General features: G+C 41.1%; 2 protein-coding genes across 12 annotated transcripts in view; both read left to right on the forward strand.

Moving 5' to 3' along the window:
- Positions 1–2,073: 2,073 nt before the first annotated feature.
- LOC115593802 (histone acetyltransferase KAT5) lies at positions 2,074–11,144 on the forward strand. 2 transcript variants are annotated; one of them, XM_030437488.1, is made up of 16 exons: positions 2,074–2,163; positions 2,244–2,310; positions 3,269–3,337; positions 3,528–3,664; positions 4,327–4,395; positions 4,482–4,652; positions 5,390–5,560; positions 5,645–5,719; positions 7,054–7,116; positions 7,356–7,604; positions 7,704–7,793; positions 7,901–8,041; positions 8,139–8,232; positions 8,334–8,493; positions 8,605–8,686; positions 9,481–11,144. In XM_030437488.1, the coding sequence occupies exons 1-16, from the start codon at positions 2,143–2,145 to the stop codon at positions 9,613–9,615; spliced, it is 1,794 nt and encodes a 597-aa protein (XP_030293348.1). In that variant the 5' UTR covers positions 2,074–2,142; the 3' UTR covers positions 9,616–11,144. The 2 variants fall into 2 exon arrangements, with proteins under 2 accessions (XP_030293348.1, XP_030293347.1); XM_030437487.1 differs by having other exon boundaries at positions 2,075–2,163; positions 7,329–7,604.
- A 4,479-nt stretch (positions 11,145–15,623) lies between these two features.
- Positions 15,624–25,201, forward strand: part of sipa1 (signal-induced proliferation-associated 1) — a 39,938-nt gene continuing 30,360 nt past the window's right edge. For 9 of the 10 annotated variants that reach the window (XR_003986395.1, XR_003986394.1, XM_030437647.1 and 6 more), the window contains exon 1: positions 15,624–16,014. The gene's annotated coding sequence lies outside the window, so the exon portion shown is untranslated. The remainder of the gene's footprint in view (positions 16,015–25,201) is intronic. The other variant, XM_030437649.1, reaches the window with a different exon arrangement.

The raw sequence follows: 25,201 nt of genomic DNA on the forward strand, positions 1-25,201 counted from the left end.
TTACTTAAGACGCTCAATCATGTCGCAATCTTTAGCCGATTCTTCTTCCACACTTTCAGACATTTTTTTTCTTTGAAATTTAACATGAGTTGGCATGGACGTCATGAGATAACCATGCCCACTTAATTTGCATTGAATGCGTCGAAAAAAAGTCCCTTGACATGAAAAAGCTCCTTATTAATATATTTATTTATGTATTGAACTTTATCGACCCATTTAATTGATTATTTTTTATAACTTATATTTATATTTGCATTTATTTCCCCATTTGTTTATTTGGGGGTTTACTTCATAAGAATACGTATTTATTTCATATGCATATTTATTTATGTATCTATTTTATATTGACTAAAATGGCATTTCTTGAAAGCATATTGCCACTAACTTTGAACAGCTTTTTACAATGTAAGCTGTATGATTGTATGTATTACATAGACAGTAGCTGTATTATATGAAATTAGCAGGTTGTATATTAAGAGATTATATTCTTTTCAAAAATGGAAATCATGAACCAGAAAAGTCAGCATGACCACACTTTCTTACAAATTTTACAGCCCATGGCGCCACTGCTCTGATGATTGCGTGAGCAGCCACTGCAGGCAAACACAATGCAGCATTATGAGAGTGATTTAAGTGCTGTAATATATGAACATAATGGCTTTATTCATGCTAATCACAAGTTATATTCATCACGACATGAGACATCTCAACAAAAGCGGAGAGCGGGTGACAAAAGAAATGGCAATGAGACTTTAACTAGCACTTGGATTAATTGCTTCCATTACACTGCTGTAGTCTACACCCTTCACATTCTGCAACATCTGCAAAGACAGACTGAGCCAGGCTAAGAAACTAGATTTCCAACACGGGCCTCAAGCTACACATCGATGCATATAGAGTATATGAGATAAAAAAAGGATGCAAAGTCTGTTGTAGCAGAGCGAGTATGAGAGTCAGTGGGGAAAGAAGAAGACATCCAATAAACAAGAAATCATGTATTTACTGAGCCTAGTAACATCTAAATCTCCATTTAGCTGTGTGTTAAGCCCTAATTAATGTTGTCAATGAAAGTTAAGTAGGATCAGACATTCTGTGTGGATCATGTCTTTTCTCCTTGAGGCTTGATTAGGTTGTAGTCAAGAGGGACCCCTGCTGGCAAAAAAGGATAACGTTGTTCCTTGAAAATATGCTGGACTATCAGCTATCTGTATGTTTTCATGTCTCTTTGCTGCAAAAATGTATCAGCATGAATATGTGAAATAGATGTGAATCTCGACATAACCAGGCTGCATCCTGGTTTGATTTACGCTTTCCTTCCCACACCATACTGTTACAACCTGAATCCAGCAGTTCAAGGACACACACACACACGATGCTGAAACCTCACATGATCAAGTGTGTTACACTGCAACAGAATAGTGGTATTCCGGAGTAAGGTTGTTGGGTGTGCACTCACTCTCCTGGTTGTTTATGAGTACTGCACAGGAATCGACTGGGCTTTAATTAGTTAGACCTTACCAAGGCCTCAGTGCCCTGAGACACATCAGTGCACTCTGTCCAATCAGGTGATGCATGCCTGCCGCTTGGCTCACATAAAACTCAGCAAATAAAATGAAAACAAGAGAGGCCAGTTAGGCAAGCAGTTAGAAGGTGATGCGTACTCATTATGATGGAGTTACTTCTGCTCTGCATGCTTCACCAAAAACAAAAAACAGACCAACAGAGACATGCTAGGAACATTTATAATTGGCAATTACAGGGACAATTTGCAATGTATATCCTGGATTTTTTTAACATTATAAACAGAATGTGAATAAACAACAGCGGTGATGTGTTCAGATGTATAAGATCATCATGCCGTTAACATTCAAGACTACATTTATGTTTAATAAGTGTTTTGAACAATGTTATACCGAGGTTACCCGCAGTGTGAACCTGTTAAAAAAGAAAAGAAAAAAAAAGAAGCACAGAGAAGTTCAGGTGGATTACTCACCTCTTGAAAAAGACTTCTACTTCTGCCTTCCTGGTTTGTTTTTCGACTTCCGCTTCACACAATCGATCTCATCTTGCTGTTTATTTCGTCTTTGCTGTAGACCGGCATTTTCCCACAACACCCTGCTCCTGCTCTCACAGATTTCGAAAATGGCGGACAACTCATCTTCGGTAGGTTTTCGGGCGATATAATATTATTTTAGAGACATTTAACAGTTTCAGGGTGCAAATTAACGCATTATTTTCTACAGGTCGAGATTGTCGAGGGCTGTCGCCTTCCTGTTCTTCGTAAAAACCAAGAACACGAGGACGAATGGCGTAAGTATTGTCCGGTTGTTTTTCCTGTGCTAAGCTAGCTAATGCTAACTAGCGAACCTCAGCTGTTGTTAGCAGACGCCACGGCCTCTAGTTAAAGCACTGTAAACAACACACTGACAAGGGGCACATGCAGTTGTACAGTGTGCATAATTTTATTTGAATGCTTGCTCAATCAACCATTACATCCCACAGGAAACTAAGTAGCCAACTGTAAGGGTCATTTAAATAAAATATATTTTATTGGGAAAGACGAGGCGAAATATATCTGACATCAGGCTAACGGCAGTGTTTACAAATCTGAAACGGCTCAGTATGACAGCGTTTTTTTCTGACATCTAACCATGAATATATATTTTTTATAACAATTTGTAACCTTTCAACCAAGAGGGGTTTGTGCAGTTGTTTTCAAACGTTTTGGCATAATTTTGACCCCATATCAAAAGTTAACCGCTCTGCACACCTTGCCACAGAGCAGATATTCCCATATTTCTTTTTAATTCTTTATTCTTTCCTCATTTGAATCTACGTTGGGGGTCTGAAGATGTAACAGTCCGCTCTTCGGACAAGAAATGTGTATATTTTCCTGCGTATTTTAATGTCTCATGACGGCTTACACATTCTAAAGTAGGTATTGATTGTTTATAAATGGCCATCAGCATTTCTTAGAGCTCAGTGAAGAACATCAGTGATACTATTGATGATATTGCTAGCAGTATTTAGTTTAAACCAACTCATATTTTGTATTTTTGTGAAAGAATCTTCTGTCTATTAACAAATTGAGTGCTGAAAGCTACTTAGAAGTCTTTAAGTAGCTTCATCAGCTGCCAACTCTTTGTTGACAGTTGTTGAGCATGGTGGTAAATCTATAATGTTGTTTCAGGATGTTCATCACAATCACTTTTTAATGTGAACACAGCTCAGTACAAATGTTTATCTGACATCTCTTGCTTTCTTGCAGCATTGGCTGAAATTCTAAGTGTGAAGGAAGTTTCTTTGAGAAAGCTTTACTATGTTCACTACATTGACTGTGAGTACAGGTTTTTTTTTACTTCTTCTTTTTTCTTTGACATTTGAATAATTTTTGATATGTAAACTGTTATTTTAAACGTGTAAACTGATATTTTAACTGTATAAAGTCACTTTCTAAACAGAATTATATACACAGAATCATTAGAACAAATGTATTCTTGTTTGTGTGAAATTGCCTGTGTTAAAAGTCAACAAGCGGCTGGATGAGTGGGTCACAGGAGACAGGCTGGACATGAAGAAGCTTCAGTTCCCTAAGAAAGAAGCTAAAACACCAACCAAGAATGGTCTTCCAGGCTCCCGTCCCAGTTCTCCAGAGAGAGAAGTGGTAAGTGTGCTGCCCAATGTTCATGTCAGCCCCCCAAAACATGGTTAAGACAGTAGTTTATTTGATATGAACTAGGGCTGAACAATTATCATAGTATTAATAAAAATGTATGTTTGGCCTGATAAAATATCCAAACTCTCAAAGATGCAGTATTTTTTTCTGAGTAAATGAAAAGCAAAAATTACTATTTATTATTTGTCTTATTAATTGTGATATGACTCCAATGAAGTCTTGTGATTGCTATTTCTATTAGATTAGTGAGATTTCTATTACCTCTGTATGGTGCATCAAGATGCTCACAGAATTTAAAAGTTAATGTCACTGTCAGTTCCTATGTCATGAATATTACTAACGGGTTATGATAACCTGTATAGTGTCAATTTTAACCAAGTTAAGTGTTTGCTATGTGTATTTGCACAAAATTATACATTCAACCCAGCCTCGACCTGTAAGGAAGTACTGAAATCATGACTTTCAATCTGGACTTTTGGAATTCATACTTTTTCAAATCCAATTTGAATTCCAATTGACCACCTCAGTTATTCATGATTTTAAATGCTGTGTCAGTTGTTCAGGACACAGTGAATATTTGAGTATTAATCTGAGGGTTAATATGAATGTCAATTAACCCCATCACTTCTCTTCCTTTCTATTCAATTCAGAGGAAGAGTCTAGATCTCAACGTACAACCTGCCACAGCTCCTTCCAGAGGCAAAACCCTCCCCACACCGGTACAAGTTGAATTTACCCATTCAAAAAATGACAAAAAATCCTTGTTTAAACCTGGTGTTAACATGCATCTTGTGTGATCATACAGCTGTCGGGTCATGGAAATCAAGAAATAAACAACCATGACACAAAAAAAGAAGATGATGATCAAGTTGTGCAGATCACATCTGGAAGTGCTGTAACACACAATGTATCCAAACATTTGTCAAGTGTATGCACTGGAAACGTCAAGCCACGTTTCAGCTTCAAATCTGTCAAGGTTAGCTGGTATTCTCTGTTTATGTTGAAATCTCTTGTGTAGTGCTGAAGATTGATTATTCTGTGAGTTGAATGATTTTTTTTTTCACATGTACTGAAGCTAGCTTAAAAAATGTTGTTGTTGATGTTAAGGATGTTACTGACGTCTAATTTCCCTGACATTTAAACTTTGACTAATCAACTAGTCTAAAAGCAAGAAATCACAATAATCTATTACATTATATATTGTCCAAAACATTGTTTATATTAGATCTTGGACACAATGGTTAATTGGCATTTTTAAAGTTAGTAATTGATACTAATAATTACTTTACCTGAATAGTCTAGTGCTGACTAGTGATGATATAAACATTTAATCGACTAATCATGCTTTTTTCTAGTTCAAGCAGGACCAATTGGCATTTTAGAGGAGTCCAAAGAAAAATCCTGAAGACACATTTCAGCTGAATCTATTGCAGTTGCAGCTGATCTGTGTCTGTTGCATGTTAATGCCAGGCTTAAATACGGTGTGATTTACATTGGACTATTTTCATTTAGAGACGAGCAGAATTTGTTAAAACTTAAATTATCATGTGACCTTTAAAACAGTTTTAGCTCATAACAGTCCCCAGCTCTTAATCATTACATTGGTGTGGCAGGAATCCCAAAATCTTGATTGGAAACAAAAATTCTGATTCAGTTAAGTGTTAATCTGAACTCATTTTAAGCCACGTGTCTAACAACATTTGTTTGCTGCAGAAGAGGAAAGTAGAGGCCGTCCCCTTGGCGACTCAGGTATCCCCGGCCACCCCTGTGCCCTCCCTGCCAAGTTCAGCTGAAGCCACTCAGGCATCTGTTTTTCCCGCTGTGAGGGAAACGAACACCTTCAAATCACGCGAAGACCATGAACAGCTCGCCTCGCTCACAACGGTACAGAACATCACCTGGGGTTCTTCATTGTTTACGTTGGAGTCTTTTCTCATAGGCTAATGCGTAATTCCTTTGTAACAATAGAACGGCACTGCCCGGCGACTCGTCCCCTCACAGCCCGGGAGGAAGAGGAAAGCTAATTGTGGAGGCCCTGACGAGGTTTGTAACTTCAGTATATTCATGTTTACATTTCAAACGTATCCCTTATGACTGCATGATTTTATCCTGTTATTTCGAGCACTGCAAACTAATGCACATAAACAGAATATGTTAATTTACATCTGGGAGTAATCTCCAATTCTGCACGCGAGAAAATCTGTTAAATTGGTGCGTAGAAGCTGCATTTATGTTATCCCTTTTATTTATCTTTATCATCTGAGAAGGATTTAAGTTGTATAAATTGTTTTGCGATGGACAAATCTAGAATTTTATATTACCAGATTAGAAAGGTAAAAATGTTTCCAACTCAAATCCTATAATTACTCTTCTCTGATGTTTCTCTTTGAATTACTCATTTTTGTATGCAGGTTTCTTAGCAAAAATATTTACCAGTTAATTCTTCTAATTTGTTACATTTAGGTGTTATATTATGTGTTACAATATTGTTCTGTTAATTGTACCTGAGCCTAAAATCGATGTTAATTAAAATCTTGCTTCAGTTTAAAAAAATGCTTCAATCTTGAATCATAAATTTCAGACTAACATAAATAAACATAATGACATAACATACCAGCACATATTGTAAACCAAATCTAGTACTTCCATGCATTTTCTCACATTCTAACATCCTTTCTTTGAATTGTTATTTTCTACAAGATTCCCAGTCCTGTGTGATTTATTCTCACACAAAGGAGCATTTATTTACATTTCGACATTTGCAGGTATACGATACAAAAAAAAACCCTAAATCTCTGTGAATAGCCTAGATATGTAACTCTGTATTTCTAAATAATTGTGATCTTCGACAAAATAATCTCAACGTTATGTTCTTTGTCTTCTTGGCTTTACTGAGCTGAAGAGCAGAGGCAGTTATACACACTAAAAAAAGATGGATTGTAACTAAATGAGGCAGAAAAATCCCTAAAGCTGTCTGATCAGACCTCTGCTGTATCTCTATTTTCCTCCATCAAGCGTCTTGAATTGAGCAGCTCAGCTGTAGTATTGAGTTTAGTTTGTTGCTGCAGCTGAAATGTCAAGTTCTTGCTCTCACATCGTCTTTAATGACAGTGGCCAATGGGTTTGTCACAGAAGTTAACAAAGATGACTACGTTTAACATTTTGTTTGCTCTTTTCCTCACTCTTCATCTGTCCTCTAACATCTATATCACTACCTCTGAACCCATTCTGGAGTGTACTAAAACTACAATTATGTCACTGAAGTTTACAATTGCTGTCAATCTGCCCCTTCATCAAACTGTTCAGTATAAATAAGAATCAATTTATTCCCCTCTTTAGTTTCCAAAAGCCTCTGTTTTTGTGTCTTTTTCTGCTAGATGATAAAGGTTTTGCAGTATAACAACCCTCAAAGTGCCAGTGTCTTTCTACCACCACCAGAGGTTTGTTTTGTTTCCTGTTATTTTGTGTTGCTTTTCAAATTCAAATGTGCTTTAGTGGGTCCAATTAAAATTAAGTGCTCCTTACCTGAGACCCAAGTTTAATGACATGTGCCACAATTTGTATTATACATGTTTTCTCATTCAAAAATATCTGTATCTGTGAAAATCTCAAATTCCAATAACTCATTTTGACCAAATGCCTACACCAACAGTCTCATGTGGACATTGTTAACCACCAGGACTCCCAGGACAGTTCAGATGGCATCCCTACTGCGCCCCGCATGACAGGGAGTCTGGTGTCAGACCGCAGCCACGACGACATCGTCACTCGGATGAAAAACATAGAGTGTATAGAGCTGGGACGTCACAGACTGAAGCCCTGGTACTTCTCACCGTACCCACAGGAACTCACCACATTGCCCATCCTCTACCTCTGTGAATTCTGTCTCAAGTACCTCAAAAGCCTGAAGTGTCTCCAGAGGCATTTGGTAAGAATCAGTGTGTCACCAGTTTAAGCCCTTAATCTCCTGCTGTTTAGATCGCCTGAATGTTGCTCTCATCCTCATTGTGTCCATCATCTTTGACAGACAAAATGTAATCTAAGACATCCGCCAGGCAACGAGATCTACCGCAAAGGCACCATCTCATTCTTTGAGATTGACGGCAGGAAAAACAAAGTAAGTGATGGGCTATATTAATATTTCCTCTAAACATTTTTTTGACAACAATTTATTTGTTTTTTTCATTTGATTTTGATTGATGTATGCCTCTTATATTTTTACAGACTTATTCCCAGAACCTGTGTTTACTCGCTAAATGTTTCCTGGACCACAAAACCTTGTATTACGATACAGACCCTTTCCTGTTCTATGTTATGACCGAGTATGACTCCAAAGGCTTCCACATAGTGGGATACTTCTCTAAGGTACACAAATGATGCCTTGTTGATCAATTGAGGAAATGTACCCTATCAAACCAGGGGGTTCTCAAAGCAAAACCTAACTTTGGTGTTCTGTGTGCAGGAAAAAGAGTCGACGGAAGATTATAACGTTGCCTGCATCCTGACGTTGCCTCCCTACCAGCGGAGAGGTTATGGAAAACTGCTCATTGAGTTCAGTAAGTGATTCATCAAAAATAGCAGAGATAATTTTGGGGAATGTTCTGTGTCCATCTCACCTGTGCTAATAGTCTTTTCATTTATTTATTTATTTCTTCAGGTTACGAGCTGTCAAAGGTAGAAGGGAAGACCGGAACTCCTGAGAAGCCACTTTCTGACCTCGGTCTTTTGTCCTATCGCTCCTACTGGTCCCAGACCATCCTCGAAATTCTCATGGACCTCAAACCTGACAATGGAGAAAGGCCACAGATCACCATCAAGTATGTGGCAGTTGGCTTTGTCTCTCAGCGTTTTAATTGTCTTGCAAGAATCAGTTTCAGAACCTATTGGGTCCCTTTTCATGTGTCTTTCTTTTTTTTTTAAACCCCCAGTGAGATCAGCGAGATCACAAGTGTAAAGAAAGAAGACGTAATTTCAACGCTTCAGTACCTCAACCTCATCAACTACTACAAGGTGAGAGACCATCGTCAGTGCTGCCCTCTCTGATCCTAACACAGAGAGTTATCTCTGTAGTTGGCATGGCAGGCTGTCTGAACCTTATTGTAAATAACTACATTTTAGATTGATAAACAACAGAAGTTGGTAACTTGATGTCCTCCACTGTAAGACACTGGCTCTCTGCACTTAGTGTCATTAGTCTTTACACAACGTCCTATTCAGCTGTTGGAAGAGAATGCTAAAATGTTTGCTCTGCAACCACAGGTAATAACTACATAGAACATCAATCAAATCAATGTGTATCGATGTTCCTGCAGTTAAAACAATCTAGGTAATCAATTCAGTGACAGTTAATAGACCCTGTGCTTCCAAAATCTGCATAACTAACTGCATTATTGCAAACCTCAATTTGCGGAACTACACTCTAGTAAAGCACCATTCACATGGGACTGGTATTATCGGGGGCCATTGTGTGATTTGGCGATTACCACCACACGTTTGTGTTTCATGTGGCACATTCACATGGGTTAAGAAAAGTCTCTATCCTAGTGAGATCTACTGACGTTAACGCCTTCAGAACCCAAGCCTCTGTCCTCAGCAGACACATTATTATTATTATTATTATTATTGTCCCCTTTTGCATGTGTTACAGGAATAAATACACCATTCAAAATGCTTTTGTGGCTGTACTTAAATATGACAACCCTTTGCTGCTCCCAACTTTCTCTTTCAAACCTCAGTTGTCGATTGCCGATCACGCAGCACAGAAAAAAATGTGACGATGGCTTTGTCTTGTCTGTTGAATCCAGGGTCAGTACATCCTGACACTTTCAGAGGACATTGTGGATGGACACGAAAGAGCGATGCAGAAGAGACACTTGCGCATAGATCCAAAATGCCTTCACTTCACACCCAAGGACTGGAGCAAGAGGGGGAAGTGGTAGATACCCCATCTGGTTCACTGAACACCCTCCCCACACGGCAACTCCAACCAACCGGTGGATCAGATCAAGGTTTTTGTTAAGCTGTTGGAACCCAGGACTCCTCTTCAGATAACAAACACAATCTTTTTCTTTAGATGCGCACACTTTTATTGTGAATATTCCTTATCTATATTGTGAATTCAAACTTGGGGACAAAACCAAGACTGGTTGATGGTGACATCACCAAATAATACACCTTCTACTGTGTGAAAGACCCTGTTTATGACCAACAGTGCGTTAAAAGTGACATCTGGTATCTGTTTGTGTAAATTCAAGCCTAAAGTGGCAAACCTGATGAAAACACGATGGTGGTTTCATAGATAAAAATTTGAGCTCAGTTGTGAATTGTCTCATCACATTATTGTAAAAACCACAAAGGGGGTGTCTTAGCGTGTTTTCGTCTACATCCGTTCTTTCTGCCACAAAGTCATTAAAAGTATTTATGTGTCCCAGAAAGGTTTGTTTGTAAAGACAAGTAATCAGAATTCTTTGTGACTCTTTCCAGTACGAAAATGTTTTTGTTTTACTCATAACTGAGAAACGGTAGGTGATGGGAAACATACTGGCCGAGCTCGTTAATGTCCAGACAGCACTCCAGAACTTAGTCACCACTTTTCTACTTTTGAATAGTGATTTTTATATGAAGTGTGCAGGCTTCAAAAACACCCCTCTTCCCCTTTTACACTCATGTATTAACAGTGACTCAATGAGATATATTTGTGAGTATGTAAACGGAGAGAAGGTACAAGGAATCCAGTTTTCAGATCTGTTTTATGAGTAAAGTATCTGCCCCGTTATATTTGTCACCTCAACACACAGATGATATTTCTTTGGTTTATTTGGATTCTGTTGGATTTCCTGAATGCTACAAATTCCAATAAATATAAATAAATAAAAAAAATAAGACATCAGTACAGTTATAATGTTGCTTAAGAACCAACATGGTCAGTTCAGGATTGTCATCTTTCACAGTGTTACCTCTGCTTTTCATTTCCCTGTGTTTTTTAAATAGTATTTATGCTCTATGTGATCATTCAGGTGGATATTTCTTCTTTTTCACACAACCTGTCATCGTCATCTGTGCAGTGCACAAAGAGACAAATCATTTCCCCCCCAAGTTAAACTTATGTTCCCCCCCTAACTGTACATACTGAACCTGATTGTAAAAAGGAAAAAAAAAGCTTAGAAGACAGAAGCCATGTTGAACTCTTAGAGGAATGTAAATTTTGTGTACAGTTGTCCTTTTCTTTTCTTTTTTTACTTAATGTAAACTAACTGGCTGCACAATATCAACAGGAAAAGACGTTAAGTGATATCTTATGTTCAGTTTGTGTTTTTATGTTTACATGTCACAAAGGATGTTGGATTTTACCCTGTTGAAATGATTTAGCATATCTTTAAGTGAAACACAGTTGAGAGTATGATTTGAACATTTGATATAAAAAAAAGCTTGTCGAATTGATAAAAAAAACATGTTTAAAAACCCAAAATGTGTTTCTTTTTTTTAATGTATCTTTAAAAGTGTGTCCTCCTGTAGTAGAGCTGCAACAATTTAGTCAATTAATCAACTGAGAGGAAATTAAAGCGGCTGTAAACCTCCTCTCTACGTCAACATACTTCCATGACCTTTATTGTTTCAGGCGAGCTCTCTTTGCCTCTATTTCGTCTAGCGTTTTTCTTCGCTTGGCTGGAGCGCTGGAATTGGAAGCTTATTACGTTCCACCGTTGTAGGTACCAGATCCTTCCCTTTAGTTGTCGGTCCTGATTGGATAAAAGTTGGCGGGGATACAGGAAGATTTCTTTTCTCTTATATTGCAGGAAGAGGAGAGATGTGGGTTACTGATCAAATACTATAGCAGTCCTAACAGTTGGAAGATGGAACTATTAATACTTATTTAAAAAGAAAACAACACTTACAGCAGCTTTAATCAGCAGCTGTTTCCAAATAAGCAATATTCAAGCAAAAGTGTCATTTCTGGCACAGAAAAACAAAAAAAAGCTGTAATAGTTTCAGCTTCTTAATTGTTTCTTTGTTTGGGTTTTGGAATTATTGAAACAAAAGAAGATACTTAGATAACATTTTTAATCCCCAAATGGAAATTAGGACATCACAGCAGCAAGTACATATAAGTACAAATACAATCAACATACAAGGGAAGATATAGAAACAATAAGAAACAAAAGTACTATATACAATTAAATGCTTAAATTGTTATGAAATAAAATAAAAATGCTCGGGTATCGTGGAGTAAAGGTAAGTGGAACGTAAGGTGCAGTTTTATTTACAATAATAATACTTCAAAGCACGCACACATGTATGATTAAGAAGCATGCTGAATTGACTTCAGTGTTAATTTATAAACTAAACCATTTATCATTAAATCCTGAAATAATGACAGATTAATTGACAATGAAGATAATCTGTGTTATACAGTATTTTAATAGAACAGGTAAGACGACCACTGGTATAGTGCAGAGGTCCTGGAGTGAATGTATCTCCTGCAGACTACTAAAAGAACAAAAAATAAAGACAGACTAGGTGAATGCAAAATAATCTACCACATGTATACTGTATGTCCACATGCTGTTTGGTGTCATGGCCACTAGGGGGCAGCAGCGTCAAGTCCCCCCTCGTCTGTGTGTCCAAAATCTCATTATAAAGTTGAAACTCAGGCTGAAATTAGGCGGGAGGGATGCTCGTCGACGGAGGAAATTCAATACAACCTGCAACCTCACCACTGTAATTGTGTTAGAGCTGGCGAGGGACTGGATAAACCTGGTTGTCCACGCTCACAGGTAGATGAGTGATAACTGTTTAAACATTCTCCTAAACCGAGTAAAGAGTCTGAAGTCACTGCAGCTGCAGGTCAGGAGGGAGCTAAACTGAGTTTACTGGGTTAGCTAATGGCTGCTGCTGCTGAGCCACACCTTCACATGTGGACAGGACAAGGTAGGCACACAGGTGGCAGTCTGTCTCTTAAATAATTCACATGCCCTAAACAACCTTTAGAAACAGGCTGCTTTAACCTGCAGGGGCTGAACACATCTGTTGTTTTCATGTTATCATTGCAGTGTTATTTACACCAGGCCTGAAGCTGCGGCACCATCAGCCTGTGAATACTGTACAGTGTTGTGAGCAGAGGAAGGTGGTCTCTTAATGGTGGCACAGTGGTTGGCTCTGGTGAATCCACTCCCAGCTGTCACATCACACCTGGTAGGAGCCGCAGCAGTCTCTCATGAGGACTGAGAGGGATTTCACACTAATCTAATATCCTCCACTCATCAGTCATCTGGGAAGTCTTCCTAACACTGAGCATGTTTCCTCATCCTGATTCCTGAATGGTGTGACACTCTTTACCTCAGAGATACTGGTATGTTTGTGCTACAGGTGTTGTTACAGTCAGTTAACTTATTTGATTAACAGAATGTCAATGTTGTTCATGTTTGGGTTACTTTTCAAACATCAAAGATTCTCTGCCAGCAGCTTCTTAAAGGGTAACTCCACCAATTGTACATATTTGAGGTGCAATATGTAAGAATTGGCCCCCTGTCGAAATGATAGTCAAGACAAACAGTGGGCAGCATCTAACCAGATTAAATCCTAACTGAGTCAGTGGGCTGTGCGTCCAGTGGTCCATACTAACCTTCAGGAAGAGCGCCAGGTTTCGAAGCAAACTTTCATAGTGGCCAAACCATGTAATTACAATGCCGCGTGATGCACCGTGGCCCTAAAATACTTTATTTTCCCACAAGCTAACATTGTGAAAGAAGCGTTTGTAAAATGAGGGTCACAACCACCACAAAATGGCTCGTTTGTACTGCATCGTTTTAGCCATTTGGTCCAATCAAATTTGGAATAGTCTGGAAAAGCTGCATGATTAAATAATTTTATCCCCATTGTAGTTAGCCAGGCGCTGAATCGGAAGTTAGTTGGCTTGGTTGGCTGAAGTCTGGGCCGCACAAAATGGAGAATTTGGTTAGTTTTATAACCGGGAAGTCGAGCCATTTTGGCTGCCGAACGCCGCTTAGCAGCTTTTTTAATATGAATGAATGGGGCTAGGCTGTGTCCAGCTTTAATGTAACGTCCTTGGTCTAGGAAACTATCACCGTAATGTGGCACCAGGACGAGATGAGGCTAGTGGGTTAGCATGCTAACTTTAGTAGATATCTCTGTAACACAATAGGCTACAGAGATATTATAACATCAAAACTGTCATTGCTCAATATTCTATTGATATTTTTTGTTGATTTTGGAATGTTTAACTAAAATGCCGTAGTACTGCTCATGACATGTGAACGCACTTTATTGTGTAAAATTGGTGGAGTTACCCTTTAATGTGAGGATTTACTGCTTTCGTTTGTACAATTTTTAGGTACTTGTACTTGAGTATTTTCATTCTGAGCCACTTTATACTTCCACTCCCCAACGATTTGGAAGCATATACAGCATTGTACTTTTTATTACACAAAATGTGTTTGATAATTTTAATTACTAGATACTTTGCAGATTGCATGTGGCATCAGAGCTAACGTAGCGCATTTTTTATTAACTTATTTTATTGGTAATCAGACAAACACTGATTCTGATAATCATAATATCAGCTCTGATCGTCAGTCGACCCATAGTATACAGTTTATACATGCATGTAAATATATACTTTACTTGTACTTTGGATAAGGTACATTTAAGACTTTTACTCAAGTATGACTTCTCACAACGCCGCATAACGAGGACAAAATTTAAGAAAGACAGAGTTTAAGCATGTTGAGGGTCTTCATTTCCACACGGTGTCACTGTAGCACTGATTGTTGTGGCACTATTTTAATTTACTTAACGACCTCTGGTGGGACTCACAGTTTTAAAAGCTCACACCATCACAGATCATGCTCCAGCTCTGAATACTGTACAAACTGTTACTGTTGTCCCAGACAACCAAATGCATAAACGGAATCCATATGAGTTATCTGGGAATTTGGACCGATCAGTCTGAACATTCTTTTATTGTCACGTGTTACGTGAAATTCCACTTCTATAGAATATATAATGTCTTGTTGTTCAGATTGAAACAAGGAAGTAGCAAACTCCCGGATACAACGACCACCCCCTGATAAACACACTCTGAAGTATGTTTGTTTTTAAGAAAACTGCTAAACTACCTTCATCTGGTGCCTTTGTTTTTATTTGTCTTATCTCCCAGAGACACATGTCACCAACGACGCAGGCTCCTCCCCGCCCCCCCCCCCCCCCCCCCCTACCACAGACCGGAGCCATTGACCTGGTAGCCCACAGAGCCATATGGTACGACCGGGACGACGCTCCATACAGTAATTAGGGGGATGGTGCCGGACACTCGGCTGTGCTGCAGTGTAGGTTAAGCAGCGCGATTCCCTTCCCCTCCCGTCAGCATGATTAAAGCGGTTAATCTGAACTCACAGGTATGTTTTGTTTTATTTTGAAGACGGGAGCTGTGTATTTACACTCCTGAGCGCTCATTGTTCCGAAGCAGGTTGACTGTTTGTTGTGGTCTCAAACCTCCGCTGAGTACGTTTGGGGAGTACACAGAGGTGCCTACGTACAAATAAACACTCTGCGACACACACACACACACAAACACACACACTGCCATTTTCACCTTTGCCCTCGAGTCTGCTAGGGAGCCTTTATCTCTCTTGCGCAGAAATGTCGGTTTTGGCACGGAAAGAATGAGCCTCTTTTCATTAATGTATCAGAGAGAAAGAGAGAGAATGAGAGGCTGTAGGAGGCAACGCGCTTGATCTGACATTGCATCAGAGTCTAATCCGCCACATTTCTGCTTGTAACGTCCTTGATTCAGCACATTTTAGATATATAAGACACAGAGAGCTCTGCTTTTGGCCGCTGCTGTCCGTCGCTGCCTCAGCCTCTCTCTGACAAGGAGATGGGGGGGGGGTGGGGGGTGAGGAGAGAGAGGCCGGGTAACGCTGTGAGAGAGAGAGAGAGAGAGAGAGAGAGAGGAGGAGAAAGAGGGGGGTTGGCTTTAGTGTGATGTGAATGGAATAGAATCAGCGCGAGAGGGAGAAAGAGAAGAGGGAGGAGGACGGCACAAATCAACCTGCCTCTTGACTTTAACAACAGAATAGAAGGGAGCCGGCAGACACAGAGATCGGGGAAGTGTGCGGTCTGCTGCCTTATTTTTATTTTTGGGTGAGAGGAAGGGCACAGGAGGAACTGAAGGAGGAGGAGGAGGAGGAGGAGGAGGAAAGAGCCTCACCGTGGAGATAGATAGCAGAAAAATGCTGTCATGGGGAGAGAAGGGGAGGGAGTCGGCAGAGAGAAACAGGATGAAACAAGGCAGGGTCGAGCGGAGCTGAAATGTGGAGGTAAGCCTTTTTTTTCTCTTTCGCTTTTTTTTCCTCTCTGTGTCGAGATTACGGAGAAATTCACATTCCAGCCTCCCCGTGTGCGTCCTCTTTCTGACGATAATGAATTCAGATGGATGGATCTGCACACCGTGTTGTGCCACATACCTCTGTACAGGCATGCTGTTCCACTCGCACAATCCGAGCAGAGACAATGTATGAGAGCAGCGGAGGATATGAAATAATGGCTCGGCATTATCGCATCATGATCCAGCTTACCCTCCTTCTGCCTCTCTGCCCATTGTGTTGCTGTCAGCTCTTTAAAAATGCATCTTACCCGGCGAGCCTTCCACGTAGCATTTACACGCGACATTGTGGGTTCGGATCCAGCAACCTTTGTCGCATTTCATCCCCGGCCTCCCCCCCCCCCTTCTCTCTCTCTCTTCCCCTCCTCCTCCTCCTCCTCCTCCTCCTCTCCCCGACACTAACCCCCCATCATCATCTTTCCTGTCTCTCTCCATTGTGCAGGGGCAGGATCGTCTCAAAAAGAAAAAAACAGTGTTATGACATTGCGAAGAAGCCACTGCGAAAACCTTTGCTGTAGAGCGCTTGTGGCTGCAGGACTCAGAGATGAGGGCAAGGTGGAAGGAGGGGAGGGGAGGGATGGAGGGACACTGAGAGAATGAAAGAGAGAGAGACACAGAGGAAGAAGATGCAGGAACAAAAAGAAGGGGAGCAGGTTTTTCTTTCTGGATGCGTCCTTCCAAAGGGCCAGATGAGTGTGCGGCATGCAGGGGGGATGTGTGTGTGTGGACGGAGAGCGTTGTAACACCGCTGCATGTGACGTGCACAAACAATGATGGAATGGAGAAGCCACAACCGGAATTGGGGTGTTGTTTTCAAGGTGGCAGAGAAAATGAGGGATACAGGAGTCAGGCCCCCCCCCCCCTTCCTCCCTCCCTCCGCACCCTCCTCCTCCACCAGCCCCCTGCACTCTCCAATTTAGGATGGGGCTGTGTGTTTACGAGACATCAGGGTTTCAGGGGATGGTTAGAGCTGCTGAAGGCAAAGAAAGGCAGGGATGGAGAGCTGAGGGGGGTGGGAGGGGGTTGGTTGAGGGGGGTGGGGGGGCACAAGCAGCGGCAGCTTACATAAGCCAGTGCACTCAAAGGACAGGCCATTTAATTTACATTGAGCCGCATGGCTCCTCATGCAGTGTGGTGTTCACTGTGGTTCACGATAGCATTCGAGACAATAAAATGCAGTTGGGGCTGACATGATGGGAGGAAGGATGTGTGATGGCTAGATGGGACTTGGTGGCATTGTGCTTGTGTTCCTGGCGAGACTGGCAGGAGGGTGTGTGGTGTTTTTCATCAGGGTCAACTTTGAATGCAGGGCTGTTAGGTAGGGGTGTGTGTGTGTGTGTGTGTTTAACTACCCACAGTGATTCTCTATGACAAGTGTGCCTGAGGTGCACTGACACAACGGTGCTGACAGTACGCCGCCTATGCTTTCAACTCGGCTGCTGCTGCCATACACAGAGCTGCAATTACAGTGTACGATATAGATAGGCAGCGAAAGTCTGTTCACCCTGTTACCGCCCGGCAAAAGATACAGAGGTATCCTCTGCCGTACCACCAGACTACAGAGCAGCTTCTTTCCTAAAGGCTGTGAGGTTCCTGAACTCATCTGCAACACTCTGCCATGAATAGATCAATTTCGTGACTTGATTATTTATTCATTATATTGACAGACTAAAATCAGAACACCGGAAGCCATTGTGGCCCCTCGCCCCGTCTCCATAAGACCTGTTTTTTAAGGTCAAACTGGCTGAAATTCACTCCATTGGTTAGGTAGTTTAGCAATCAGCGCCAGTTGGTTTTCATTATTTCCAGTAATCGAATCACCTCCAACAGTTACAGCACGTTTGACAATTACATGTCTGTCTGTTACAGCTTTGTGTGTGAGCATCGACGAGTGAAAATACCCATTTGAATCAAGACTGCGACTAACAATTTCATGTCAGGTTAATTACCTTTTCAGGGCGCAATATCTAAGAATTTTATTTTAAAACATTAAAAACATTTACTGAAATGATCAGTCAGAATGTGAAGAAATAAGAGTTTTGACATAATGTCGAAGATGTTGTGTTGCAGAGACAGAGGCCTATCTACTGAAGTAGTAGTAGTAGTAGCCCCGAGCCAGTTTGTGGCTTAACCGTTCTAAATTCATCCACTTTGTCTTCATCAGAGCTCTATTATTTAGTTCACTAACATAGACAGCAAAGGAATAGGAGAAAGTCATCACATTTAGGAGGATAGAACCAGAGAAAGAACACTGTCACTTTTGTTTGATGACTTAAACATTTTGTCAGTGGCCAAAAATGTTGCCTAATCGTCTCAGCTCCGGTTTGATGTGCACCTTTTGGAGTCTCATCTGGTCTGACACATTCGACAGTCGTCCTGAATGTTTTTAGGCCTCTGACTCGTCTGTTGTTCTTTAGTCCAGCAGCAGTCGAGGAGAGGTGCGTTATATTGATACGTGAAACTCCGAACAAATCCAAAAAAGACTCCTACAACAGTTTTTTGTTGTCCAGGCTTCAAGATATAAACTGAAATGTCCATGAGCTAAAATAGCACACATGCACAAGGGTTTCGTCTTTTTTTTTAGTGTGATAATTTTAAAACCAAGGGGCGTCTTTTTTGTCCTCTGGGAGTCTTCCTCTGTGCTACTATTCCAGGTTGAGTAGGAGGGGAGCAGAGTCAGAGGAGACTCTAGAATCGATCGCCCTACTTTTATTTCCTGCACCAAAGAAGAGCCAAGAGAGCCTGACTGTATGTGTGTATGTGTGTCATGTCGTGGATTCAGATTCTGCGGAGAGTTAATGCCATTAGAATAATCCCTAAATGCTTCGGATTCTGTCTGTGCCGACTGTAACCTTTGACATCAGAGAGCGTCATCCCAGTTCTGAAGCCAAACCATGAAAAGACACGAAGGATTGCAGATTAGTGTCGTGTTTGTCTTGCTCATTCGGATGCAGGTGGAGAAGTTAGTAGCCTTTGTTTGCGTTCCACAGAATGATGATGATGATGATGATGATGATGATGACTGTTAGCAGCATCACACAGTTGTGCAGTAAGATTGAGTCACCGTGAGGGATGTTCGATCCAGGCCGATGTCTCCTGGTGCTGTTTCTCTGCCAGCATTTTAACTTTAGCTCACGCTGTTTGTCCTGCTTCTGTACTGAACGACACCGTGGCTCTGAAAACAACTCTCCGACCGCAGAGCACCAAAATGACCAACAATCAGCAATTTATTTGATAATGCGAGCAAAATACAGGCAGCAAAAAAGTTATTCATAGTTACATAGTTGGCTAAATTCTTGTACAGAAAGAAGAGAATTTAGTTTGAGATGTTTTGCACTCGGTCGCTGAGATAAAGACGAACATGTTTCGAGGTTACCGGGCAGATTATCTTCTGGTCTGAGTCAGCATCATATCTTTCCTCTCATTTGGAGCCATTTTGCATGGCTACACCCGGCAGGCTCCCTGTGGGGGGCTCAGCAGGGAAGGCAGTTGGACAGGCGGAGCCTTCTCCTCATCGGATGGCAGGATGCTGGCAATGTAAGCCACATGGGTGGATCCTCTTAGCTCGTGCTCTTTGGTGTCACCTGTCCCTCCTGTTGGCTGCTGTTCTTAATGGAAGATCATACCTCTGGGTTAGTCCGAGGCTGTTGTTCCCTTGTTAGCTGTAACATATTCAAGACAGCACGGTATGACAAATATTTGATAAAAATCATTTTTGATATTCGGGGAGTCAAATCTCCCTGATACATTTTTAAAACCACACAAAGGAATAAAAGTCTTTAATATCCCTTTCAAATCCATCGGCTGTGTGACTATGAAGTCAAGGATGAACAAAGAGATGGTTGCTTCTGCTACAAAGAACATAATCATGATTGATGAATGATGTTTTGGACCTATTTTGATAAATGAAACAGTTTGGATAATTATTGTACTTTGTACATAGAGAGAGAATAACAAATCGAGCTCAGGGTTTCTAACAACAAAACCCTGATGTAATAGTCCCAAAATATGTGAGAGCTGCTGCTTCCGCCATGAAACATATTTATATAAGCATCTGCTATGAACACTCATGTTTATAACACTTAAATTTAGACAACCCACACGTATGAAAGATCCCGTGTGTTTGCATGTTGTAAAAACGTTCTTCATTTGGGCTTATTGTCCTTGATCACAACACCCCTCTCGGTTATGTCATACATACATTAAACCATTAAGTGGTGCAGTGGCTCCTTCTCATTGTTCACGTTGCTATTACAGGACAAGTGCACTCGAGGGTATTCAGAGCCACTGAAAGCAGACCAGGCCCGACAATTCACGCTCGCAACCACGTCACTCCATCCTCATTCTTGGCAGATAGAGATCAAAAAGCCACGAAAAACAAATTCCACGCTTGGAGGAGTGTAAAAATACCCTCGTGGGGAATATTTTATTCTTGCGTGAAATATTGGAGATTATCAACGTATTTGTCTCAGACTGAAGGGCCTCTTTGTTCTGTCACAACTATGAGGAGGAAGTTGCAAACCTCAACTGTTTCATAGACATGCTAAAGGCAGCGGCGCTAATGAAGAAGTGAGAGCAGTTTGAGCAGATACCTTTCGGTGCTGCCTCGCTGTCTGTCTACAGGGCCACACCAGAAACTGACTGACGGATGTGACCATAGTGGCATAGAGGGGAAGAGAGCTGGAGGGGGTGAGGGTGAGGGGAGGAGAGAGGTGTCGGACATTTGCTTTGAAATTCATTCCTGCCACACTTCTCTTATTCTCGCTCATTTTAATTAATGTGACTCAAATATGTGCCTCGCAGTCACAGCGGTTATGTGTCAATTTTATACCACAGTGAAGAAAAAAAATGTCACCAGAATTATAATTTTTTTTTTAAATGCTTGCTTCAGGCAGTCACTGATAAACTTAACAACTGAGCAGGTTTCTGTCTGTAATGGCTCAGTGAATCATCCCATGCGAGCATTAGTGCACACTATTAATTCACGCGACGCATAGCAGCGTCCTGGTGAAGCATGTGACGTGTTCTCATTCACGAGTGTGAAGCCACAGACTCGCAGGAGCTGTTTCTCCTCATCAGCAGAAGAAGCTCCAGTAAAGCCACTGATGTGCGCATCATTGTAGTTAGCATATTGGTGCACGAGCTGCTCATTTTTTAAGTAGGTCAGAAAGTGCATAGCTATGGTGTGAATGACACAAGGCCACCAGGCAAGAGAGGCTGTAAAACTGCAGCCAGCGTTTGTCTGCAGAGCTGATGTACTGTTAGCTCCTCCCAAAAATAGTGTGTTAGTAGGACATTTGAATAATTAAGGGCTTCTGGACTGTTTGTTTTTTGAAAAATAGCCAATTGGCCTCAATGTAAAGCGTATCCAGTTAGTCGATCAGAAGAAAATTAGTCGATGATTAATTGTTGAAAGGTACAATATGTATAAACTGGCCCTGTGTGGAATGAATTTTCAAAACAAATAGGGTGCAGCATATCACAAACTAACTGCTCCCTGTAGCTGCTATTAGCTAGTTCGCTCAGCTAGCCATGCAGCTAGTGCTCCCATTAGCTTACTTTGTCTAGACCAGGAGCTGGTTTCCCACCAGGAGAGTGTTAATGTTGTTTACTATCATCATTAGTGTTGTTTACTATCAGGGTTAGTGTTGTTTACTATCATCATTAGTGGTGTTTATTATCAGTGTTAGTGTTGTTTACTATCAGTGTTAGTGTTGTTTACTATCAGTGTTAGTGTTCTCATCAAGTGGCTCAGGGCTAGCTGGTTAGCATGCTAACTTCAGTAGATATTGCTGCAACACAATACATGAATGTCTTCGACATATAGACAAATTTGTATTTCTTCATATTCTGTTAATTATTTTTAGTTGACTTTTGAATGTTTAAAACAAGAGTTCTTACACATTGTATCTTCAATTTATTTCTCAAGCAGAAATGTGAAACACTTGCCGGTTCCAGCTTCTTCCATGTCTCAAGAGTCCTTGGTGTTTTGGACTGTTAGTTAGACAAAAGAGGGAATTTGAGGGTGTCGCGCTGCTCTCCCGGGAAATTGGGATGAGCACTTTAACAGTTTTCTGCCATTTTATAGGCTATAAACAATTAATTAATGCTTAAATATGAAAATAATCAGCAAATTAATGGATGATTAAAAAATGATTGTTTGTTGCAGCCCTACTGCCCATCTCCTCTCCACTTTTGTTCATATCTATTACTGCAAACAAATACATAATGTCAATATGTATAATGTTGATGATGACAGGAAAGACAAAAATAAGTTATAACATATAAACATATAAATAGGGAAAATGGCCTAAAAAACATATAGAGCCTCTCTGATGGGAGACTTTAGCGGTGCCTGCACTGTGTGCTGTGTCCTTTGGCATCGTATTGAACACAAGCTGAAGCAGTGCGACATCTAAGTTTGATGGCAAACATTTAGGAAGTGGCCAAAATGGCCTAACGCAGCACCCTCAAGTCACAAGCATCACTTATTAACTGCGGTCAGTTCTCAAATATTTTCAGCTGAGAAATTGGGGAAAGTGTGGTTGGTTTTAGCGCTGCAGCCATTTCATGGGCACTCGCTTGCATTTCAGCAGACAATAGGGACAGTGAGGAAGCGGAGGAGGTCAGCGTCTCTTCCTCTGCGCGTAGAAAAGGTGGGCTAACAGTTCAGAGTGCTATTGTAGCAATATTGAGCAATCTCCTTTCCCCTGCCTCAGAGCTGGTTCCACTGATGACGGAGGAGTAACGGTGAGCCGTATCTCGACATAATAGATGCAGTCATGAAGCTGAGGGTCAGTTCCTTTCCCTCACACGCCCACACAGACACACACACAGAGACACACAGACACACGGCGGTCACAGAGGGACAGCTGTTCTTCCTGTCACTGTGTGCCACATGTATAAGGCTTTTATAGAGTCAGCAAAGGCACACAAAGACACACATGCAGACGAGCCATCTCACATTTAGGCCCTAAATCTCCCTCCCCCTTCCCTCTGTCACACACATGGCCTGACACAAGGTGTATTTTCAGATACACAGGAAGTGGCAGTGCTCTGCCAGCGCACAGTGTCGATGTCATGGCAAATCACTTGTCAAAGAATAGCGAGAGTTAGGTACTTTCTTCTGCTGTGGCTGAACAGCACGTAGGTTTTGTCTGAAACAATAGTACCACAGACTGTATTTGAGTGTGCATCATTTGTAAGTTGGGCTATTTATTACAAGAGGAAGTGGGGTTTTAATATGGACAATGCTATAGACGGCGCTTTTCTGAGCGTGCTTCCTCTTCGCATTTACTGAAGGGGGAAGTTCACTAATTATGCCCCCATCATGTGCAGAAAGTAATACAAAACAATCCCTCGATACATGTATTTCAAGTACCACACTGACTCCCATTGACTCTTTGACATTTAAACAGCTTGTTTTCTTTGCAAAGTCCGCCTCTTTGCTAAAACAGCCCCCAAAAAAAGAACTGAAACTGGTGCAGACACCTCTGAAGTCACGTTGGATGACCTCAGCTGTACTGCTTTACAGTAAGACGTGCAGCACATCTGCACGAGAGGACGCAGACTTAGATATAAATCATAACAAATCAGCTCTGGTCTGAGTGTGCATTCCCGGTGGATGGAGAGTGGACAAAGGAGAACCAACCAATGAATAATTAACATCTTGGTAACCCTCGCCCCCTTCGCCCAGCCTCATTAATAATTCATAAGACAGAAGACTTATTTTCAATTTTTTGAAGGACAGGTTTAAAGGAGGGCAGGTTTTTGATTGTGTGGAGAAGGTGCTTCATCGTACTGTAGCTGTGGACCAGAGAGAGGCTTGACCTCAACTTAGATCCACATCAACAGAGCTGTAAAGTGCTTTTCACCAAGGCTTGTTGCCAGTTGTTCCTTGTGCTGCATTTAAAGGGCAACTCCGCCATTTTTTCCGCATTCCAGTGCATTTACTGGTGTTGGGGAGCACCACAGCATATGTGGAAAAATAGTATAAATCCTTTTGTGGCTCCAGAGAAGCATTGGTTCTGTTGCATTGTGGGTAATGTAGGCGTAAAGTTTTGTAAAGGAAGAGGAATGTGTGGAATTAATTGTCCCTAATCAGTCAAATATTTAACATTAAATGCAATGCCAGACATTTTTCAAAACCTGGTACCTACATTACCCACAATGCAACTTAGCCACTGACTGACATCACTGGAGATAATGTATCATATTGCATGCAGCCTTCTCTGGAGCCTCGAAAGGCTTTATTCTGCTTTTTCACATATGCAGTATTATTCCCCAATACCTGTGAACACACTTTGATGTGTACATTTAGTGGCGTTACCCTTTAATATGTACATTAATTGAAATTTTTTTCTCTCCAGACTTTTCGGTGCTGATCTTCGAAATGGGAAAAGTAGATGTCAATGTCACAGGGCGAACACGTTGTTACGCTAACCCTGAAAGATCCAATTAGCACTGATAAGCCGCAGCATTACTGACAGGAGAGAAATATGAGAGGACATGTGTGAGAATGATGAAGGAGATAACCACCAACAACTTCTTTAAATGATGCAGCTGCGCTTCTGGCAGTGTATCTGTCACCTTGAAGGGTTGTGTGAAAACCACATTAGAGGAACACTCAGAATTCACTCTAGTAGTCATGATACATGTGTAATATACACATGGCACAAGTTGGTAATAGTGCCAGTCTGCAAACATATTTCTCACAGTAATGGCTGACATTTTTTGATATTCCTCAACAACCTGCTCTTCCTCATGCCGCCTTAACAGTTCTCCTCTCTTCGAAAATCGAGCACCAGGTGCTGGAGATGCAGCAGGCTTATGTGTCTTTGGGGACCAATAGCTCCGACTGACGTTTGCAAACAGTTTGAATGAAAAAGGGAGATAAAACACATTACACAAAAAAGGGAGTGCTGCAGTACCATCCACTTAGCAGCCTCTGGACTTGGCCCAGTTCACTGTCCGCAGTGTGGTGGGGGGAGGGAGGGGGGAAGATTGAGGATGCCTAAAGCAAGTGTTGGGCATGAGAATGAACTCATTTTCTGAATCAGATCCAGCCACATTAATTCACATTTTACCCTATTAAAAGCTTTGCAGCGAAGAGTCACATATTC

Source organism: Sparus aurata, chromosome 13 (assembly GCF_900880675.1).
Source record: "Sparus aurata chromosome 13, fSpaAur1.1, whole genome shotgun sequence".
Taxonomy (NCBI): Eukaryota; Metazoa; Chordata; class Actinopteri; order Spariformes; family Sparidae; genus Sparus; species Sparus aurata.

Excerpts from the sequence above, each read along its gene's own strand:
- LOC115593802 (XM_030437487.1), top strand. The coding sequence starts at position 2,143 with ATGGCGGACAACTCATCTTCG. Across the intron at positions 4,653-5,389 it reads TCAGCTTCAAATCTGTCAAG|AAGAGGAAAGTAGAGGCCGT; the intron begins GTTAGCTGGTAT and ends TGTTTGCTGCAG. Across the intron at positions 8,687-9,480 it reads ACCTCATCAACTACTACAAG|GGTCAGTACATCCTGACACT; the intron begins GTGAGAGACCAT and ends TGTTGAATCCAG.